The sequence below is a fragment of the Cannabis sativa genome, chromosome 1 (genome assembly GCF_029168945.1).
Source record: "Cannabis sativa cultivar Pink pepper isolate KNU-18-1 chromosome 1, ASM2916894v1, whole genome shotgun sequence".
Lineage (NCBI taxonomy): Eukaryota > Viridiplantae > Streptophyta > Magnoliopsida > Rosales > Cannabaceae > Cannabis > Cannabis sativa.
Window position 1 is genome coordinate 15489121 of NC_083601.1, and position 19041 is coordinate 15508161.

At 33.1% G+C, this 19041-nt stretch overlaps 2 protein-coding genes and 2 long non-coding RNA genes across 4 annotated transcripts; 3 read left to right on the forward strand and 1 right to left on the reverse strand.

The window, feature by feature from the left end:
• Positions 1-4412: 4412 nt before the first annotated feature.
• On the forward strand, positions 4413-5674 carry LOC133039951 (uncharacterized). Its single transcript, XM_061119099.1, has 2 exons — positions 4413-5228; positions 5308-5674. The coding sequence occupies exons 1-2, from the start codon at positions 4777-4779 to the stop codon at positions 5459-5461; spliced, it is 606 nt and encodes a 201-aa protein (XP_060975082.1). The 5' UTR covers positions 4413-4776; the 3' UTR covers positions 5462-5674.
• Positions 5675-6900: 1226 nt separating this feature from the next.
• Positions 6901-9150, reverse strand: LOC115704116 (uncharacterized). Its single transcript, XM_061117488.1, has 3 exons — positions 9129-9150; positions 8158-9066; positions 6901-8093 (listed from the first exon to the last, which is right to left on the reverse strand). Exons 1-3 carry the CDS (start codon positions 9148-9150, stop codon positions 6901-6903), a joined length of 2124 nt encoding a protein of 707 aa, XP_060973471.1.
• Positions 9151-10575: 1425 nt separating this feature from the next.
• LOC133031169 (uncharacterized) lies at positions 10576-11600 on the forward strand. Its single transcript, XR_009684655.1, has 2 exons — positions 10576-10816; positions 10892-11600. It is a non-coding gene; the product is annotated as an uncharacterized LOC133031169 (long non-coding RNA).
• Positions 11601-14868: 3268 nt separating this feature from the next.
• On the forward strand, positions 14869-16180 carry LOC133031171 (uncharacterized). The gene is made up of 2 exons (XR_009684657.1): positions 14869-15222; positions 15895-16180. It is a non-coding gene; the product is annotated as an uncharacterized LOC133031171 (long non-coding RNA).
• Positions 16181-19041: the final 2861 nt, after the last annotated feature.

Consider the following 19041-nt stretch of genomic DNA (forward strand, 5'->3'; position numbering starts at 1 on the left):
CCTACATATCAAAATTAAAAAAAAAAAAGGAATTAACAAAGAAAACAATTACAGATATAGAAAAAAAAATATGAAATTATACCTCCAATATAAGGGTCGACGTTTTCCACTTTTGTCTTGTAGATTGTTTCAGTGATTTCTTTAAAAGATGGAATTAATTGAAAGTGATTATCAAGCCATAAGGCGTTTGCAACTGAAAAAAGAGGTTGTTTGTTGTTGTTGTGTCTTCTTCTGACGTTTTGCACGGTGAGTTGTGGTTTGAGCAGGCCCGTCTTAAGGTGATGAAAGACTTAGGGCGAAATTTAAAATGAGGCCTTTTTTATATAAAAATTTAAAATAAATTTTAATTAAATTTTGAGACAACATTAATTTTAATTTTTTTATTTAACGTAAACTAACTCAATCAAGTAATATTTAATAATTAAGAGCATATTTATTAAAGTGTTATATATTTTAACACATTTGAAAGAAAAAAAAAATAATGTATTTAAATTATATATATTTAAAAAAAATAAATAATAAATATACATTTTATTTATTATTAATAGTATGTTAAAATATTTTAAAAATTATAAATTACTTCAATATATTTTTCATACGTTATTTATTTATGAAATACTATGTAAGGCTTGCATTTAACAAATAACTAAAGTCTAAAAAATGACTGAAGAAGGGATCGAACCCACAACCTTAATGCCAACAAAAGCCCCGAGTACCAATTATGCCATACGTTTTTCATGTAACTTGTTGAGTTAAACATTTACATATTATATGTATTTTTATTTTTATATGTATATATATCAATTTTAATTTTTTCGGGGCCTCTAAAATTGTGGGGCCTGGGGCCTCGGCCCCGGCTGCCCTACCCTCTGGCCGGCCCTGGGTTCGAGTAGTGGGAACAGGGGAAGAGGTGTAGGAGGAGTGGAGAAGAGACATCATATGAGAAGAATTTTGGTTCAAATGTTCGATTCCTTTTGAACCAAGAAACTTCAAGAAATGCTCTAATGTGTTACCTTCAGCGCCAGCAGCCACCATATTCAGCATCAAGTTTATTGAGAGAGGAGACATTACAACGTTTTCAGCACTACTCTCATTCTTCTTCATCTCATTAAGAATTAATTTTGCTGCAATTTGGGTGCAAAACTCCATGACTTCTAGGCTACCTTCGCCTTGCAGTAAAAATGGAACACCGTAGAGAGCAAATTTTTATTTTTTCTATTGTAAAATTTGTCAAAATGGACTTTTGACAAATGGAAATTAGCAAAATAGACTTTTCTATTTTCTTTTTTTTTTTAATTACTTTTATTTTACACTTAACATTTAAAAAATTAATTTAATATTAAACAAAATTAATTAAAACCTCATAAAACAAAATACTAACCCTAATTTTTTTTTTTTTTTACAGCCTCTCTTTCTTTTTGTTCTTCTTCTCCTCTTCTCCTCACCCAAGTCACTCATTCTTCTTCCTAATAAGACTAAAAAGACCATGAATGCTCACAAGTGAACCATTCTTCTTCTTCTTCTCTTCCTCTTCTCATCCTTTTTCTTCTTCTTGTGGCAAGTGGTGGCAGCATAGACAAAAGAATTTAAAATTCATTCTAACAAAGGTAAACCCTAATAATTTCCTTATCTCTTCTCATTTTGTTTCTTTTCTTTATTTTTTTTTTTCAGTTGTAGCTATCAATATTTTTCTTCTCTCAATCTCTTATTGCAATAACTAATCATTTAGAATTATAATGGAATCAACAAGTGATGCATCAACCACAATACCCACACCACCCAATGAACATGAACAGGTAACATATATATTTTATTACAGTCTTTTGGGTTATAATTTTGATTTTTGTAATTTATGGATAAAAGACCTTGAATTTGCTCTGAATAACCATAAACGACCTTAAATTTACACTATGCGACCATCATGGTCTTTTATGTTCTTTAACTAACTTTAAAGAACTTGAATTTTCTCTGAACGACCATAAACGACCTTAAATTTACATTATGCGACCATCATGGTCTTTTTTGTTTTTCAACCATTCAAAGAACTTGAATTTGCATGGAACGATCATAAACAACCTTGAACTTACATTATGCGACCATCATGGTCTTTTATGGTCTTCAACCAATTTTAAAGAACTTAAATTTAATCTAAACGACCATAAACGACCTTGAATTTGGTCTTTTATGTTCTTTAACTGACCTTAGAGAACTTGAATTTTCTCTGAACGACCATAAACGACCTTAAATTTACATTATGCGACCATCATGGTCTTTTTTGTTTTTCAACCATTTAAAGAACTTGAATTTGCATGGAACGATCATAAACGACCTTGAACTTACATTATGCGACCATCATGGTCTTTTATGGTCTTCAACCAATTTTAAAGAACTTAAATTTAATCTAAACGACCATAAACGACCTTGAATTTACATTAAGCGACCATCATGGTCTTTTATGTTCTTTAACTAACTTTAGAGAACTTGAATTTTCTCTGAACGACCATAAACGACCTTAAATTTACATTATGCGACCATCATGGTCTTTTTTGTTTTTCAACCATTTAAAGAACTTGAATTTGCATAGAACGACCATAAATGACCTTGAACTTACATTATGCGACCATCATGGTCTTTTATGGTCTTAAACTAATTTTAAAGAACTTAAATTTAATCTGAATGACCATAAACGACCTTGAATTTACATTAAGCGACCATCATGGTCTTTTATGGTCTTCAACCAATTTTAAAGAACTTGAATTTGATCTGAACGACCATAAACGACCTTGAATTTACACTATGCGACCATAATAGTCTTTTATGTCCTTCAACTAATTTTAAAAAACTTGAATTTGCTCTGAACGACCATAAACGACCTTCAATTTATATTATGCGACCATCATGGTCTTTTATGGTCTTTAACCAATTTTAAAAAACTTGAATTTTATCTAAACGACCATAAACGACCACTAAGGTCGCACACGGTCGCACAGGTTGCATAGGGTCGCACATGGTCGCACTATCTATTTTCATACCACATGTGACCTTATTTATTTAGTTAAATTTGTAATTCTTTTTATACTTTTTATATTTATGTTCTTATCGTTTATGTATTTTTTATTCATTTCACTCATTATTATTGTAGATGCCCAAAACTATATTAACAACAGAGCTTCCATGTATACCTCGTGCCATTACTACTAATACAGCTGCAAAATCTAAAGTTACCATCAAATCCCCGCTAAGTGTAATAGGCCAAATAAAGAATTGGCTCACAAAGTCTGACCAGGATGTTTTTAAACATTACTCCCAATTAGGTCGTCTCTTGGACCTCGATACTAAAGGACTTTTTCCTGGCACCTTAGTAAACCAGATAGTTTTGAGGAGGGTAGATTGCCAAAAGAGGCATGAGTTATGGTTTTTGATTAATGGAAAACCTGTGAGATTTTCTCTCCAAGAGTTTGCAATTGTATCTGGATTGTACACTGATGGTGGCCCGACACCTGAAGAAATGGAGCTTGTTTCTTCTAAGAACAAGTTAAAAGAAAAGTACTTCAAGAACATGATGTCTATTAAAGTAACAGATGTTGCCAATGCTCTAGATAGCATATCTAGAGAATCAAAGACTAGAGACAGAGTGAAGTTATGCTTTATCTATTTGCTCAGTGCATTTCTAATAATGCCAAGTCCTTCTTCGGCTATAGATCTTGAATGGCTACAACTAGTGGACAATCTACCAATATTTGACAATTATTGTTGGGGAAAGCTGGCATATGAGAAAATAATAGAGCAAATTACAAAAAAAGATATGAAGAATAATTAAAGTAAGAAGGATATTAAGTGGAACCTCTTTAGTTGTCCTTGGATATTTCTGGTAAGAAATATGATTATGATTATAATTTAGTTTATTTATTTTTAGATATTTTTTATTGTATTTTGAGATATAATTTTGATATGAATTTTTCTTTGATAGATATGGATTTGCGAAGCAATGCCAAAGTTGGGTGAAATGGTAGGACAAAGAGTCCCGGGAAATCATATTCCCCGATGGCTTGGTTGGAAAATCAATGATAAACATAAAAATGTCACAGTTATAAGATTATCAGAAGTAATAGAAAATAATACTGAGGTATATTTATCCACATGCAAATTTTTTTATTGTATTGTATTAAAAAAATATGATCAAGAAACTTATGTTAGTTCATTTTCTTTGTGTATTAGTTTTTTGTACGACCTACATTAGCTCCAACCTCAAAGGAGAAGGCAGAATTGTTTTATGAAAGACTTGGTAGCTATGAGGATAATGAAGATGACATAATTGATCAGATTTCTTCATTTTTAGTGGGTGATGTCATTTTACGTAATCAACAGTGTGTTGCACCACATGTGGCCGAGGAAACGTCGACCATTGAGGTTAAGAAAACGTGCTACAAGCTTGAAATCACCTTTCACACCGTGGCCGAGGAAACGTCGATACTCTAAGTTAGAACCACCTACTTTTGATCCTTTCAGGCAGCCTATTGAAGAGGATGTGCAAGCATTCTTCAGGTGGTACAATGGCGATACAAACGGTAGAAGAACCATTCGTTGTGGCCAGACATCACATGATAGAAGTTGTTTTGAGATATTGTTGGCAAAGCAACGGTATATTGATAGTGAGGTAAGCTTTATCATTCGAATAGATCATAATTATTATATCATATTATCATCATAACTAACAATGAGAAAATAATTTTTTGGCAGCATGTAGATGAAATTACCTATTTATTTAGGAAAAGAATGGATAAGTTTCATAATGTCTTTCCAAAAGATATATGCATATTGACAGATGAGTTTGGACAGCGTGTGCGTGCTCTGTACAAAGAATCTCGAGAGGAGAACAATAATGTATGTAAGACCAATGAAGAGCTAATGATGTTTGGCGAAGGTACCAGGCCAATTAGAGGAAGAATTTGGTCAGATGTCAATTACTTCTATGTGCCTTGGAATGATGATAAACACTGGATGTTAGTGGTAGTTGACAGACATAGTTGGACAATATTGATTTATGACTCGATTCCAGATCACTGGATCTCCATAGAGGCAATGAAAAAATCTGTGGAGCCACTTGCAGCATATTTTCCTTTTTTACTTAAAAACAGTTGCCATATTGGGAGCCTCCATCATCAGTGTAGTGATCTCATGAGTATAAAAGTAGCTCCTGCAAATACTGTTCCTCTGAACAAGAGAACGTAAGTTTTATTTAATATATCTGCCTTTAAATCCAAGCTGTTAATATTAATGCTAACGTAGTTAAATTTGTCTTTATAGCGGAGATTGTGGTATATTCATGCTTAAGACAATGGAAATGCACATTGCTGGTAAGTGCAACGAGTCAGCTACAATGTTGCTCAACGACGACAACATAGATACATACAGGAAGGCATATGCAGTTCAATTATATGTGGGTAGTGCAGATCCTTAATTAACCATGTCTTTGTTCGTAATTCTGAATTTTGTAATTTTGTGGATAAACTTGAATTTACTCTGAACGACCGCAAACGACCTTGAATTTATACTATGCGACCATCATGGTCTTTTATGTTCTTCAACAAACTTTAAAGAACTTGAATTTGCTCTGAACGACCATAAACGACCTTGAATTTATACTATGCGACCATCATGGTCTTTTATGTTCTTCAACAAACTTTAAAGAACTAAATTTGCTCTGAACGACCATAAACGACCTTGAATTTACACTATGCGACCATCATGGTCTTTTATGTTCTTCAACAAACTTTAAAGAACTTAAATTTACTCTGAACGACCATAAACGACCTTGAATTTATACTATGCGACCATCATGGTCTTTTATGTTCTTCAACAAACTTTAAATAACTAAATTTTCTCTGAACGACCATAAACGACCTTGAATTTACACTATGCGACCATCATGGTCTTTTATGTTCTTCGATAAAAACATAACTTTGCTCTTAACGACCATGAACAACCTTGAATTTATACTTGTATATTGTGTACTCTAATTCTTTAAATAGTTAAAAATTAACTTATACCATGTAATTCAATGATTGAGTTATTTAAAATATGTAACTATATAGTCACCAAGACTAATACAATGTACTTTAATGGTGAAATCCCTACACAATTATAAAATATACTTTAATTATAATCTATAGATTATACTTAAATGGTTTTACATACATATTTTATAAAATAATTTATTTTATATATTGAATCTCATATATATATATATATAATATAGTTAAATAATCACATAGACTTATACAATTATATAATATACTTTAATTATAATTTATAAATTATACTAAATAATTATACACATACATATTTAATGAAATAACTTAGAAAATATAGTTGAATAATTTATTGTCATATATAATGTATTAAATGATTATATTGAAATATACTATGGTCGCACATAATCTCATAGACCAATATTATGATATATTTTGAAATATACAATGGTCGTACATAGTCGCACATGGTCGCACAGGGTCGCATAGACCAATATTAGGATATATTTTGAAATATACTATGGTCGCACATAGTCGCACATGGTCGCACAGGGTCGCATAGACCAATATTAGGATATATTTTAAAATATATTATGGTCGCATATAGTCGCACATGGTCGCATAGACCAATATCAGAATAAAGTTTTAAATATACTATGGTCGCACAGGGTCGCACAGGGTCGCACAAACCAATATTAGGATATACTTTGAAATATACTTGGTCGCACAGAGTTGGACAGAGTCGCACAAGATCCATAATAAGTACTTTAATTAGCATAAATTTTACAAATAGATATAAATAAAAGTTTGCATATATCAAACACAAGAAACATTAAATATATAATTTAGAGAACTAAATAATAATAAATCACACATGAGTTATGCTTCTACCATCTGATGGCACTTGTGGACATGTTTGCGAATTATGTCCTGACTGTCCACATGCTCCACAATTATATTGTTTCTTAAGAAATTTACCTTTGGAAGCTATGCGATTGGTTCTTGGTCTTCCTATAGCCTTGTCTTCAGGAGGTGCTATCACTTGTACTGCAAGAATATCTTCAGGAATGTCAGTCCATTGTGAGTTTGGAGGTACAGGATAAATAGTTTCAGCATATGCTAACAACCAATATTCTGATGTGTAGTACTGTGAACACATAGAATATATGAGTTCCCCAGTATTTTGGGGTTGTGCCTTTCCTGCTGCTGCTATTGCATGGATACATGGAAGTTTCTCAATATCAAAAACTTTGCACGTGCAACTCTTTGACCTTAAATTTACTATTGCATCGAGTTCTCCACACATCACATTGTACTCATTCTCATTTAACTGGAGAGTTATCAATGAACCGGCTTCATCCCATCTCTTGCGTAATATTTCTTCCCTCTTTGGTGTTAATGGAGTTGTAACTACACATGCTTCCCGCCGACGTTCAAAAAACCATTGTCCCATCGTGCTAATGATAAAATCAATCATAGCAATAATTGGATACTCTCTTGCCTTTCGCATCATATTGTTCACTGACTCAACTATGTTAGTGGTCATGACTTCATATCGGTTACCAACAAAATGTGCTTTAGACCACTTACTGAACTTGACATCATTCTCAAGATACTTAGCAACACGTGGATATGTTTTGCGAAGTTGGTCGAAGTGTTTATTAAACTCTTCGATACGGTACGCTATTGCAGCTTTCTTATACAATTTAGTCCCAGCAGCACTTTTGAAACGGTGTTTTATATTTTGCTTTACATGCCAATAACATGCCCAATGAGAAGCCATAACATAAACACGACGAACTGCATGTTCAATACTTTGATGTCTATCAGAAACAAAACATAAGTCTAAGCTATCAGGTATTAAGTCCTTCAACTTCTCTAAGAACCATGTCCATGAAGTGTTATTCTCACTGTCAACCAAACCCCACGCAATGGAGTAACTATGGTATTCACTATCTTGTGTAGTTGCTACTAATAACACACTTGTATGCTTAGTCTTGATCCAAGCTGCATCTATACCAATTACTTTTCTCATGTAAGTGAACCCTCTTATGGCCACACCTAAAGCCATAAAAAAAATACTTGAATTTATTTTCTAAATCAAGTTCAATGTGAGTAACTGTACCTGGATTTGCCCGCTTCAACATGTGACAATACGAAGGGAGCAATGCAAAATTTTCTTTAGCTGTTCCTCTAATCAAATTTTGAGCCCATTGTTTACCTTTCCATGCTTTCCAATAACTGACTTGAACTTTCATTTCCTCACGCATGAATCCTGCAAGGCTTTTTGGGTTAAGTGGGTCCTTACTATTCTTAAAGTGTCCCTGTACACGAGAACCAATAATGCGACTGGATGCTTGTCTATGATTGGCATTTCGGTTCATTAATGAGGAACTATGAAGACTATGATATTGTCGAATGACAAAGAAATGTGAATCTTTCATCTTCGTAGCACGCACTCTCCATAAGCAATTTTCACTGACACAACGAACCTCCTTTATAGACTTGTTTGATTTGGTTGTTCGCATTTCAAATCTCCCATTAATGGCAATGATGCTAAGATAATAACTCAATTCATCCTTACTCACAAAGTGTTGACCCACATTCAAATTCGATCCATCATGTCTGCCACTATCCTGACTTGCTTCTCTATTACATTGTGCAACATTTCCCATAAACATATCATAATGTTGATAAGGGATAATTTGACCTCCTCCGACTACAATGTCATTCTCAATTACATCATTATTTTCTTCAACTACTTTATCACATTCCTGAAGTTCATTGTTACCGCTCTCATGTACAATATCATCTGGTGTGGGATTGGAACCAATGATGCCTTCACCACTCTGAGGTATATCTTCATTCGGGACATAACTTGGATCATTCGGAACTTGATCTATTATATGACACCCAAAATAATTATCGTAAAAGCTTCCATTATCAAAAACATCATCATCACAATCAAATTCAACATCATTACCAGTGAGTTCATTACCATCACTATCATCATCATTGACAAACTTTGTCTTTCCTTTATCATTATTCTTTTTTACGCACACATATAAAGGAATCACTTCTTTAACTTTGTACAACTCTTTAAATAGATCCTCCACATCAGAATCACCGCAAATCTTACTTGGTGCCATCTTGTTGAATGTTTCACCTGCCACCTTATGAGTTATTTCAATTTCATACAAATTTCGATCAACACCTATTTTTTCATAGACTTTATTCACTAGTTGATGAAACTTGATACTACGATCAACCACTAATCCCTTGTTGCAACCAGTACCAAACCATTCCCAAATACGATTATCGGTAATCTTCCACTCACCATTATAGTCCATGCATATAAAGATATGATCCATACCTGTCATAAAGTTAAAGTTTCAAATTAACAAGTGTAAAGTAAGAATATCAAATCACTTAGCTTATAGTTATTTTGAAGCCATTTAGATGCATTTAGAAATACATGTCGGAATCCAAAAATTAGTAGAAAGCAACCATGTTAGACCATGTGCGACCATGTACGACCATGTACGACCTACATGGTCGCATAATATAATTTTCTAATTACATTGAGCGACCATGTGCGACCACGTACGACCTACATGGTCGCATAGTGTAATTTTCTAGTTACACTGAGCGACCATGTGCGACCACGTACGACCTACATGGTCGCATAGTGTAGTTTTCTAGTTACACTGAGCGACCATCTGCGACCTACATGGTCGCGCATGGTCGCATAGTATTTTTTTTGTTTTCACTAAACGACCATATGCGACCAAAGGCGACCAAAATTGGTCGCACATGGTCGCATATCACAGGTCATCTTCAACCTCGAACTGGAGTTGTTTTCACACCAGTTATTTTTTTTTTTTTTTTTTTTTTTTTTTTTTTTAAGAATAACCTAAATTTGTGCTTTATATTGCTATATAAATGTAAAATAACAAATACCCAATCATTAAACTTGAGAGTAAAGTTAGTTACTAACCTTTACAATTGTTGGATGGAATTTTCACTTCTTCTTTAAGGGTTTCTTAAATTTTTTAGGTCAAATGTGCATGAATACCATTGAAGAAGAAATTCTTGAGTAGTGCTATGAAGATGAAGATAAAAACTCATATAGTAATGAAGAACTCAATTGAAGATGAAGATGAAGATGAAAAGAGGTGATGGGAGTCCAACCAAATCTATTTTTTTTAATTATAAAGAAAAATTAATATTAATTGTATTTATTATATCAATTATTATATCAATTAAAAAAAAGACTATTTTGCTAATTAAAATATTTGAAAAACCATTTTTCTAATAAAAGTTTTCATAAGAGTAATTTGCGGCATAAATACCTAAGTTTTATGTCGAGTAGCAGATAAATACCAAAGTCCTATTTTTGGCGGTAAAAATACCTTCCGTCACTACTTTGGAACTTCCGTAGGTACCTCTCCGTTTTTTGCATTGTAATGTACTAGGTGTCGTGCCATGTCATTAATATAAAGGCCACATCACTACCACTACTAACAATAAGCACTGCCACATCATATATCTTAAAAAACTAATAAAATGTTTTCAAAAAATAAAAACATTAATAAAAAACTAAAATTAATTAATCACATCTCTTACTAATTAAAAAAAAAATTAATCACATCTCTTTCTCTTTTACTCTCTCTGTCTCCTGCTACCTCTTTCTCTCTCTCAAAATATCTCAAAGTCTCAACCCTAAAATGGAAGAGACGATCTGTACCAATGGGTATGAAGACCATGAATGGTCATTTCTCTATGTCAGTGAGTCAACAGAGGTATTGGCCGTTTCATCGTCTTCTTCTCCCTTCCTCACTATTTTCTTCTTTCTGCAGCTGTTGTTGTTGAGGGTGGGCAACAGCGTTTGGTGTGGGGGTTCGCCGATGGCTGGAGACGAGAAGATCGACATCGACGGTGCCGACTTTGACGGAATCGGCATCGACAGGATTATGGTTTCGACAGGACCTAATGGCTAAGAAGATCGAAGCCCTAATTTTTTGTTGAAGCCTAGATCTTCGTCTTAGTCCAACACCACCGCTTCTTCATCTCGTCGAAGGCTAGATCTTCGTGTCAATCCACCGGCATCTTCTTATTTTTTGTGATGTTTTTTTAACATGGGACTAATGTGTGGGGCTTCTGCTGTGTTTTTGACATGTACAACAAAAGGTAATAGAGCTGTAACATTCATTGATCTGAGATTGCATATATAAATAATTAGTTACAATGTGAAAATCTCTAAATAGTATATAAGAGTGATATACCTGAGTTTGTCAAGTGGGATAGCACCCAATTCGACTTTGCATACTGGACGGGAATTGCACCCTTCCTCTGTTATAATTCTCAAGAGTTTAGAATAAATCAAAAGCCATACAACCAAGGCCGGCCCTGAAAATATATGGGCCCAAGACAAATTAAATTTTGGGGCCCTCAAAAATATATAAAAAAAAATTAAAAGAAGAGTGTTATGGGATTTGAACCCATGACCTTAGACTTTATGCCATCCACCTCAACCAACTAAGCTATAAATATTTATTGTTTATAATACACTTAAATTTTACTTAAATAAAAGCCTAATAATTTTTTTTATTTTTTTTATTTTGGGCCCCCGGAAAGTGTGGGCCCTAAGCACGGGCCTAGCCCGCCTATGCCTAGGGCCGGCCCTGCATACAACCAATGTTTAAGTTTTAGTATATGGATCTAAGTCACATCTAATTATTTTTAATTTGGGATCTGAAATTTTGTGAAGTGTTTCAGTTTTTTTTTAAAAGCTTAAGTGTGATTTTGAATAGGTGTATCAATTTTAATGTGCTCAGTTTTTTTTTTTAAAAAAAGTCTAGATCTTCCTCTTAACTGTATCAGTGTTTTTATTAAAAGCTTAAGTATTTTAATGGCAGCCATTGAGAACTTGAGAATGAGGAAGAAACGAGATAGAAGAGAGAGAGAAATAATTTTTATTTTAAGTTTCAAATTTTATTAATTATTATTTTGTATTTTCTTTTAATTTTAAATAATTTTTTTAATAAAAATTTATTTAAAATGTTTTTTAAATAACATGGGCCAATTAAATATTGTCACATATACATCTATTTGACATATATAATAATTTATTGTTAATGATGTGGCATTTATTTTTAATGACATATCATGCCATCTGGCACATTACAAGACAGAAAACGGAGAGGTACCTACGAAAGTTCTAAAGTAGTGACGGAAAGTATTTTTACCGCCAAAAATAGGACTTTGGTATCTATCTGCTACTCGGCATAAAATTTAAGTATTTATGCCGCAAATTACTCTTTTCATACAGGCTATTTTGCCAACTCACTCTTTCTAATAAGAGGAAGAAAGAAAGATTGAATTATGAGAAACACTAAAATAAAATCGAGTATATATAAGCCTTTTTGATCGTGACTCCCAAGCCACCATTTGTGATTGGTTGAATATTGACACCTATTATAGTCCTTCCAAATAATAAATATGATACGAAGTAATTTGGTTCATTCTCTCAAAAAATAAAAGTAATTTGGTTAATGATGGAAAGTTGCCGTAAATTTTTTTAAAAAGTTTGGTTTGACCTAATAATATTTACAGGCTTTTTCATTTTTACAAAAGGTAAAATAATTTATTTTTTTTTACGAAATTCTACATAGATACTCCTATTGCAACTAGTGTTGCAACTTAAATTGTAACGAAAAATCATATAGAAACCCCTATTACAACTAGCGCTGCAAGCACTTTAGAACTCTAAACCGTAAATTTAAAAAAAAAAAAATTAAAAAAAGTATATGGGGTAATTCTCCTAATTTTTAAGTAATATTTTTTAAGTATGTTAGTTCTTTCTTTGGAAACCTAAACCGTAATTTTTTTTTTTTTTAAAAAAAGTATATGGGGTAATTCCCCTAATTTTTAAGTAATATTTTTTTAAGTATGTTAGTTCTTTCTTTTTAACTCAGCCTTTACTTATTTAAAAATGTCATGTGTTAAAATTTTATTGGTCTAATTATATTTTAATTAAAATTATTTTAAAAAACAAAATATATTATTTAAAAATCATAAAAAAATAATTTTTTATATTTTTTTTCTTTCTCTTTTTTCTTCTTCAACTTCTTCATCCAGGCGAACCTTGAACCCCCACTAGCCCACCTTACCTCCAGAGTGAGTTGGTAAAATAGTCTTTATGGAAACTTTTATTAGTAAAATAACTCTTCAAATATTTTAATTAGCAAAATAGTCTTCTTTTAAAATTGACATAATAATTAATATAACAAATGTAATTATATTAATTTTTCTTTATCATTAAAAAAATAGACTTGGTTGGACTCCCATGACCTCTCTTCATCTTCATCTTCATCTTCAATTGAGTTCTTCATTACCATGTGTGACAGTCAATAGTCACGTGATCCATAAGGGGAAATACCGAGTAAGCTGTACAATCCCACATCGCCTGGGGAAGGTCAAGTGGGATGATTATGAGGCTGTGTGGGTATGGGACTACACAGTTGAAGAGGGCTTAAATGGATTGATTGGTACTACCTATATCAACAAGGTGCATCTTGTTTTTCGGTAGCCCATCACGAAAGAATTCCACAGTTAAGCGTGCTTGACCTGGAGTAATTTCAGGATGGGTGATCTCCTGGGAAGTTTTCCCAAGAAGCGTGCGAGTGAGGACAAAGCACGCTGAAAACACTCGTGTTGGTCTGTAGGGTCAGTCATCAGTCCATGAAGCAGCCAGAGTGACGAACTTGTGTATAAGAGCCATTAGTCCGTGGGTGTAAGGGCCCAATGGAGGCTTGAAGCGGGGACGTTACAGATGGTATCAGAGCCTTGACCCAGCCGGAAGTGTGGTCGACGAGGACGTCAAACCCCGTAAATGGGGGTGATTGTGACAGTCAGTAGTCCCGTGATCCATAAGGGGAAATACTGGGTAAGCTGTACAATCCCACATTGCCTGGGGAAGGTCAAGTGGGATGATTCTGAGGCTGTGTGGGTATGGGACTACACAGTTGAAGATGGCTTAAATGGATTGATTGGTACTACCTATATCAACAAGGTGCATCTTATTTTTCGGTAGCCCATCACGAAAGAATTCCACAGTTAAGCGTGCTTGACCTTGAGTAATTTCAGGATGGGTGACCTCCTAGGAAGTTTTCCTAAGAAGCGTGCGACTGAGGACAAAGCATGCTGAAAAAACTCGTGTTGGTCTGTAGGGTCAGTCATCAGTCCATGAAGCAGCCAGAGTGACGAACTCGTGTATAAGAGCCTGTAATGCCCCGTTTAGAGTACTATAAATTAATTATGATATTATATATGTGATAATAATTATTTTTATTGCATAAATTTAGAATTGTACATTTTTTTCTAAAAGTATGAATAAGTAATATAAATTTGTGGCACATTAGAAATATAATAAGTGGTATTACACTTTAGATTATGGTATGAAATTTTTAGCATAATATTTATCACATGTCACCCTTGAAAATATGGTTTATTTGCTATTATTTAGATATTTTTTTATTTCAGATATATACGTGTTAGTAATTAATTTGAAAGAGAATTACATAGTAAGAAAATCATAGAATTGAAATGAAGTTGTTTTATTAATCAGTTAATCGATTTTGGTGCTATCATTTCTCTTAATTGGTTTTGGAATATAGTTAGTATTTATATGTAATATCATATAACAATATATGAGAAAATAGTGGAGAAATATACGAACTAATTAAACCCTTGACGCATGATATGTGTGTTAAGTGAGTTAGTGGCATTAAATAATATATATATATATATATAGGTTAATAAGAAAGATCTCAACAGAATAAGTATGTTTTTCTTAAGATTGAAAGCACTTTCTTTCTTATTCGATACTCATCAAATTTACATTAAGGCTTACTCCACTTAAACCGTAGTGAATCACCTCAAACATGAAGACCATCATATAATTAGTTCTTTGAGATTGGAATCTTAGAACTCATTTTATGTTCCTTCACATTGCAAAGATTGGAGTCAGCCACCACTCAAGAACAGGAGCATCAAAGTTGACGTCATTAAGGTTTGAAATTCCACACTAAGATTCATTAAAGGTTGACGTCAATCAGAGTTGTATTCTCCATAATTCAAGACTTACTGAGATCATTCTCATTCTTTATCTCTGTACTTGGTTATTAAGGTATGGAACACATCTGTTACACTTTCTATGGTCACAGTTAGTTATCATCCTTATTGTTTTCCCGTTTTATAGAATTATTGTTTAATAAAATTATCATATCTCTCTAATTACACATCCGTTTTCAGCGATTTTAGTATCGTTTGAAAAGCTTATTCGATTTCCCATAAGTTTCATGAAGAAACATTTCGTTAATTCGGAGTTATACCATGTCGAAAAGTTATTTTCCTTCTGTATCATTTGCTTCGTTTCTTTAATAATGTTCGTGCAAAACTGTTTTAGTAAAATTATACTATCTCTCTGAATATAATTCCAATTTCAAAGATTTTGGTATCATTGGAAAGAGAATTTAATTTCCTAAAACTTTCATGAAGATATTATCTTCTAGTTCTGAAACTTTCAATGCCAAAAATGTATATTTTCGCTAAGTCCTATAATTCGTTACTTAATATTCCTTATCAGAAATAGTTTCAGTAAAACAATCATAACTCCCTCAGTTTTAATCCATTTTTGATGATCTTTATATCATTGGAAAGATAATGGAATTTCCTATAATTTTTATGAAGACAACTTTTACTGAGTTAGTGTAGTTGTTGGTCAAAAATAGTGATCTTTCTGCTGTACTGTAAGAGTACGAATTTTAATATTAGGGCCTTGACCCATGTCTTATTATAGGTAGTAGTGACGAGATAACAAGTCTTAAGCAGCGGGATTTGAGGTAAAGAAATTAAGTAGTTGTTATGTGTTGAACTGCATAATTTAAATTATTTGTCTATTGAAATACTATTTGTGATGTATTATTATGAATGTGTATATAGTACTGAGAATGTGTGGTATGGACACAATATGAGTTTGTAAATCGACATATATTATGGTTGATACAATTTGTATGTTGTATGTTGTATGATGTATGTGGTGTGTTGTATGTTGTATGTTGTGTGCTAACGTCTCAGGTACAAATGAGGGGCCATGGTGGGGTATGATACGGGGTAAGGCCGTTGAATGTAGAGATACCCTACCCTGCATTTTTCTGATTCGTGTATGACATTGTTAGGGTAAGGTATGATACAGCGACAATGCTGTTGAATGTAGAGATACCTTATTCCATAGCAATGATAGGGCTAAATGTGCCCAGGTTATTGTAGGGCCTGATTAGGCCCAGGTTGTGTATGTAGTGACTATGTTACGCCACATTATGGTAAAGACATGATATGATTGAAATAATTATTATATATTATTGCTATGATTGGGCTATGAGTATGATGTCAGGGTTGTGATCCCTACATATATGTAATGGTTTCGTTTAGTACAAATATATGGTATATGATATAGCTTTCCATATTTGGAGTTATTTAAATTACAATTATGAGCTAAGGTATATAATATTGTTAAGACTGAATACGTTAATGTTATAAAGAATTGTATTATTGTGAATTTTAAGATATGTTTAGTGTATTGAATGCTATTGTATGTTAAGCATTTCCTTACTGGGCTTTTAGCTCACCCCCTTACTTTCCCCCTACAGGCAATAGACAGGGAACATTGAATGTAAGTTTGATGAGCTGGGTCAGTTCTGGTATGTATACTGCGAGGGGCTATGGACGAGCAAACGGTCTAGAACGCCGGTGGAGCCTTGGTTTTGTTTTTTTTTTTATAATAAAGTAATCTGAGCTCAGTGGGATGTTACAAATTTATTTTTTTTTAAAAAAAATACACTTAACTACTTATTTTGTTTTAATATGAATGATCATTCACCTTTTTGCATATTTATTGTAAAACCCACTGTGTATTTTCAAACAGCTTTGAATCTTTTTAATTAATGCATCAAAATTAGCATTTTGTAAAATAAGGCAAAATATCGGGGTGTTACAGAGCCATTAGTCCGTGGGTGTAAGGGCCCAATGGAGGCTTGAAACGGGGACGTTACACCATGTGAGCTTTTATCTTCATCTTCATAATACTACTCAAGTATTTCTTCTTCCATGGTATTCATTCACATTTGACCTAAGAAATTCAAGAAACCCTTAAAGAAGAAGTGAAAATTCCATCTAAGAATTGTAAAGGTTACTAATTGACTTTACTCTCAAGTTTAATAGTGGGGTATTTGTTATTTTACAGTTATATAGCAATATAAAGCATAAATTTAGGTTATTTTAAAAAAAAATTGGTGTGAAAATAACCCCAGTTTAAGGTTGAAGACGACCTGTAATATGCGACCATGTGCGACTAATTTGGTCGCAGGGAACATTGAATGTAAGTTTGATGAGCTGGGTCAGTTCTGGTATGTATACTGCGAGGGGCTATGGACGAGCAAACGGTCTAGAACGCCGGTGGAGCCTTGGTTTTGCTTTTTTTTTTTTTATAATAAAGTAATCTGAGCTCAGTGGGATGTTACAAATTTATTTTTTTTTAAAAGAAAATACACTTAACTACTTATTTTGTTTTAATATGAATGATCATTCACCTTTTTGCATATTTATTGTAAAACCCACTGTCTATTTTCAAACAGCTTTGAATCTTTTTAATTAATGCATCAAAATTAGCATTTTGTAAAATAAGGCAAAATATCGGGGTGTTACAGTTGGTATCAGAGCCAGGTTCGTCCGTTAGCTCGAAGGATACTCACGGTATACATACAGAAGACTGAAAAAGATCCCTCTCACTATAACGTAAGTGTTGCTTTAATATATTTGGTATTGCCATTAATAGTTTTATATGTGATACGCAGATTTTTGATAAAAATATGCCTCCTAGAATAAGAGCGTCACGTGATGTGGTACTTAGAGAAATTAAGAGCATTTTATCGCTTAAGATCGACCAGGTTTTGGGCATGGAAGATAAAATACTTAGAGCTTTGAGGGAGATTATTGCTATTAATGGAGAGATCAATAAAATAGTAAGAAAACGGGGAGCTTTGATCTGATCACAAGAGAAGTTTTTAGTATTAAGGGTGGCACTGTCTCACGTCCCCGAATTGCTTTATTATATCGATAGCATTTGGCATAGTACCATAAAGAATGTTAATGAGACAACTAGGTACACAATGTTGATACGGGAGTTAATTAGCAATGAAATTCCATAGTTTCTCTTTTGAGAAGACTTATACTGCAGAAGTCAATGGTGTGGAGAAAACATGCATCAAGACCGTACGGTACAAACTTAGTGATAAGAGTAAGAAAGATATTACCGATTCCATTGACCCTACAATTGAACGGGACTGTAAGGAAACAAAAAGGCCTGACTATTTTGAGGTGATAGAAAATATGTTAGTAGTGGAATTAAAGAGCCTACCAGAAATTGAAGTAGAAGAGATAATAGAAACGATGGAACTCCTTTTGGACTCAAAATCTGAAGATGAAGAGATGGTAGAAAATTTAGACGAATCAGAGTATTCCCCATCATTAGATAATGAGGAATTAGAAAATGCAGAACTGTCTCCAACAACAAATGATAACAAGTCAAATGGAGATATACCAGATTATCATTTCGAGGTAGAGATCAAAATCAAAGTCAGAAAATGAAAATTTACCGGCATACCACCCATCGCCAGGACAAGAAGTCTCAGTTGCACCAATACCAATTTAAGAGGATGTGAGAATGGTAACATATTCAGAAAAAAGGCTTGAAGAGTCAATAGTTGAGTCATGCGTGGAGGACAATTAGTTATTGAGAATTTTTTTAGTTGTTTAGCTATTTAGTTTGTTTATTTGCTTTCCACTTTTAAATTTTAGAAGGAAAGGAATTTAACCCTTTTCTCAAAAATTTAGAATTTATGTTATTAGGAATTCATAAGACTTTGTTTGATAAATAGAAAAATATGTA

Coding starts and splice junctions, on each gene's coding strand:
- LOC133039951 (XM_061119099.1), top strand. CDS start 4,777: ATGGATAAGTTTCATAATGTCTTTCCAAAAGATATATGCATATTGACA. Junction 5,229..5,307: donor GTTCCTCTGAACAAGAGAAC/GTAAGTTTTATT, acceptor TTGTCTTTATAG/CGGAGATTGTGGTATATTCA.
- LOC115704116 (XM_061117488.1), bottom strand. CDS start 9,150: ATGTGGAGGATCTATTTAAAGA. Junction 9,067..9,128: donor GTGGAGGATCTATTTAAAGA/GTTGTACAAAGT, acceptor ATAATGATAAAG/GAAAGACAAAGTTTGTCAAT. Junction 8,094..8,157: donor GTTGAAGCGGGCAAATCCAG/GTACAGTTACTC, acceptor TTATGGCTTTAG/GTGTGGCCATAAGAGGGTTC.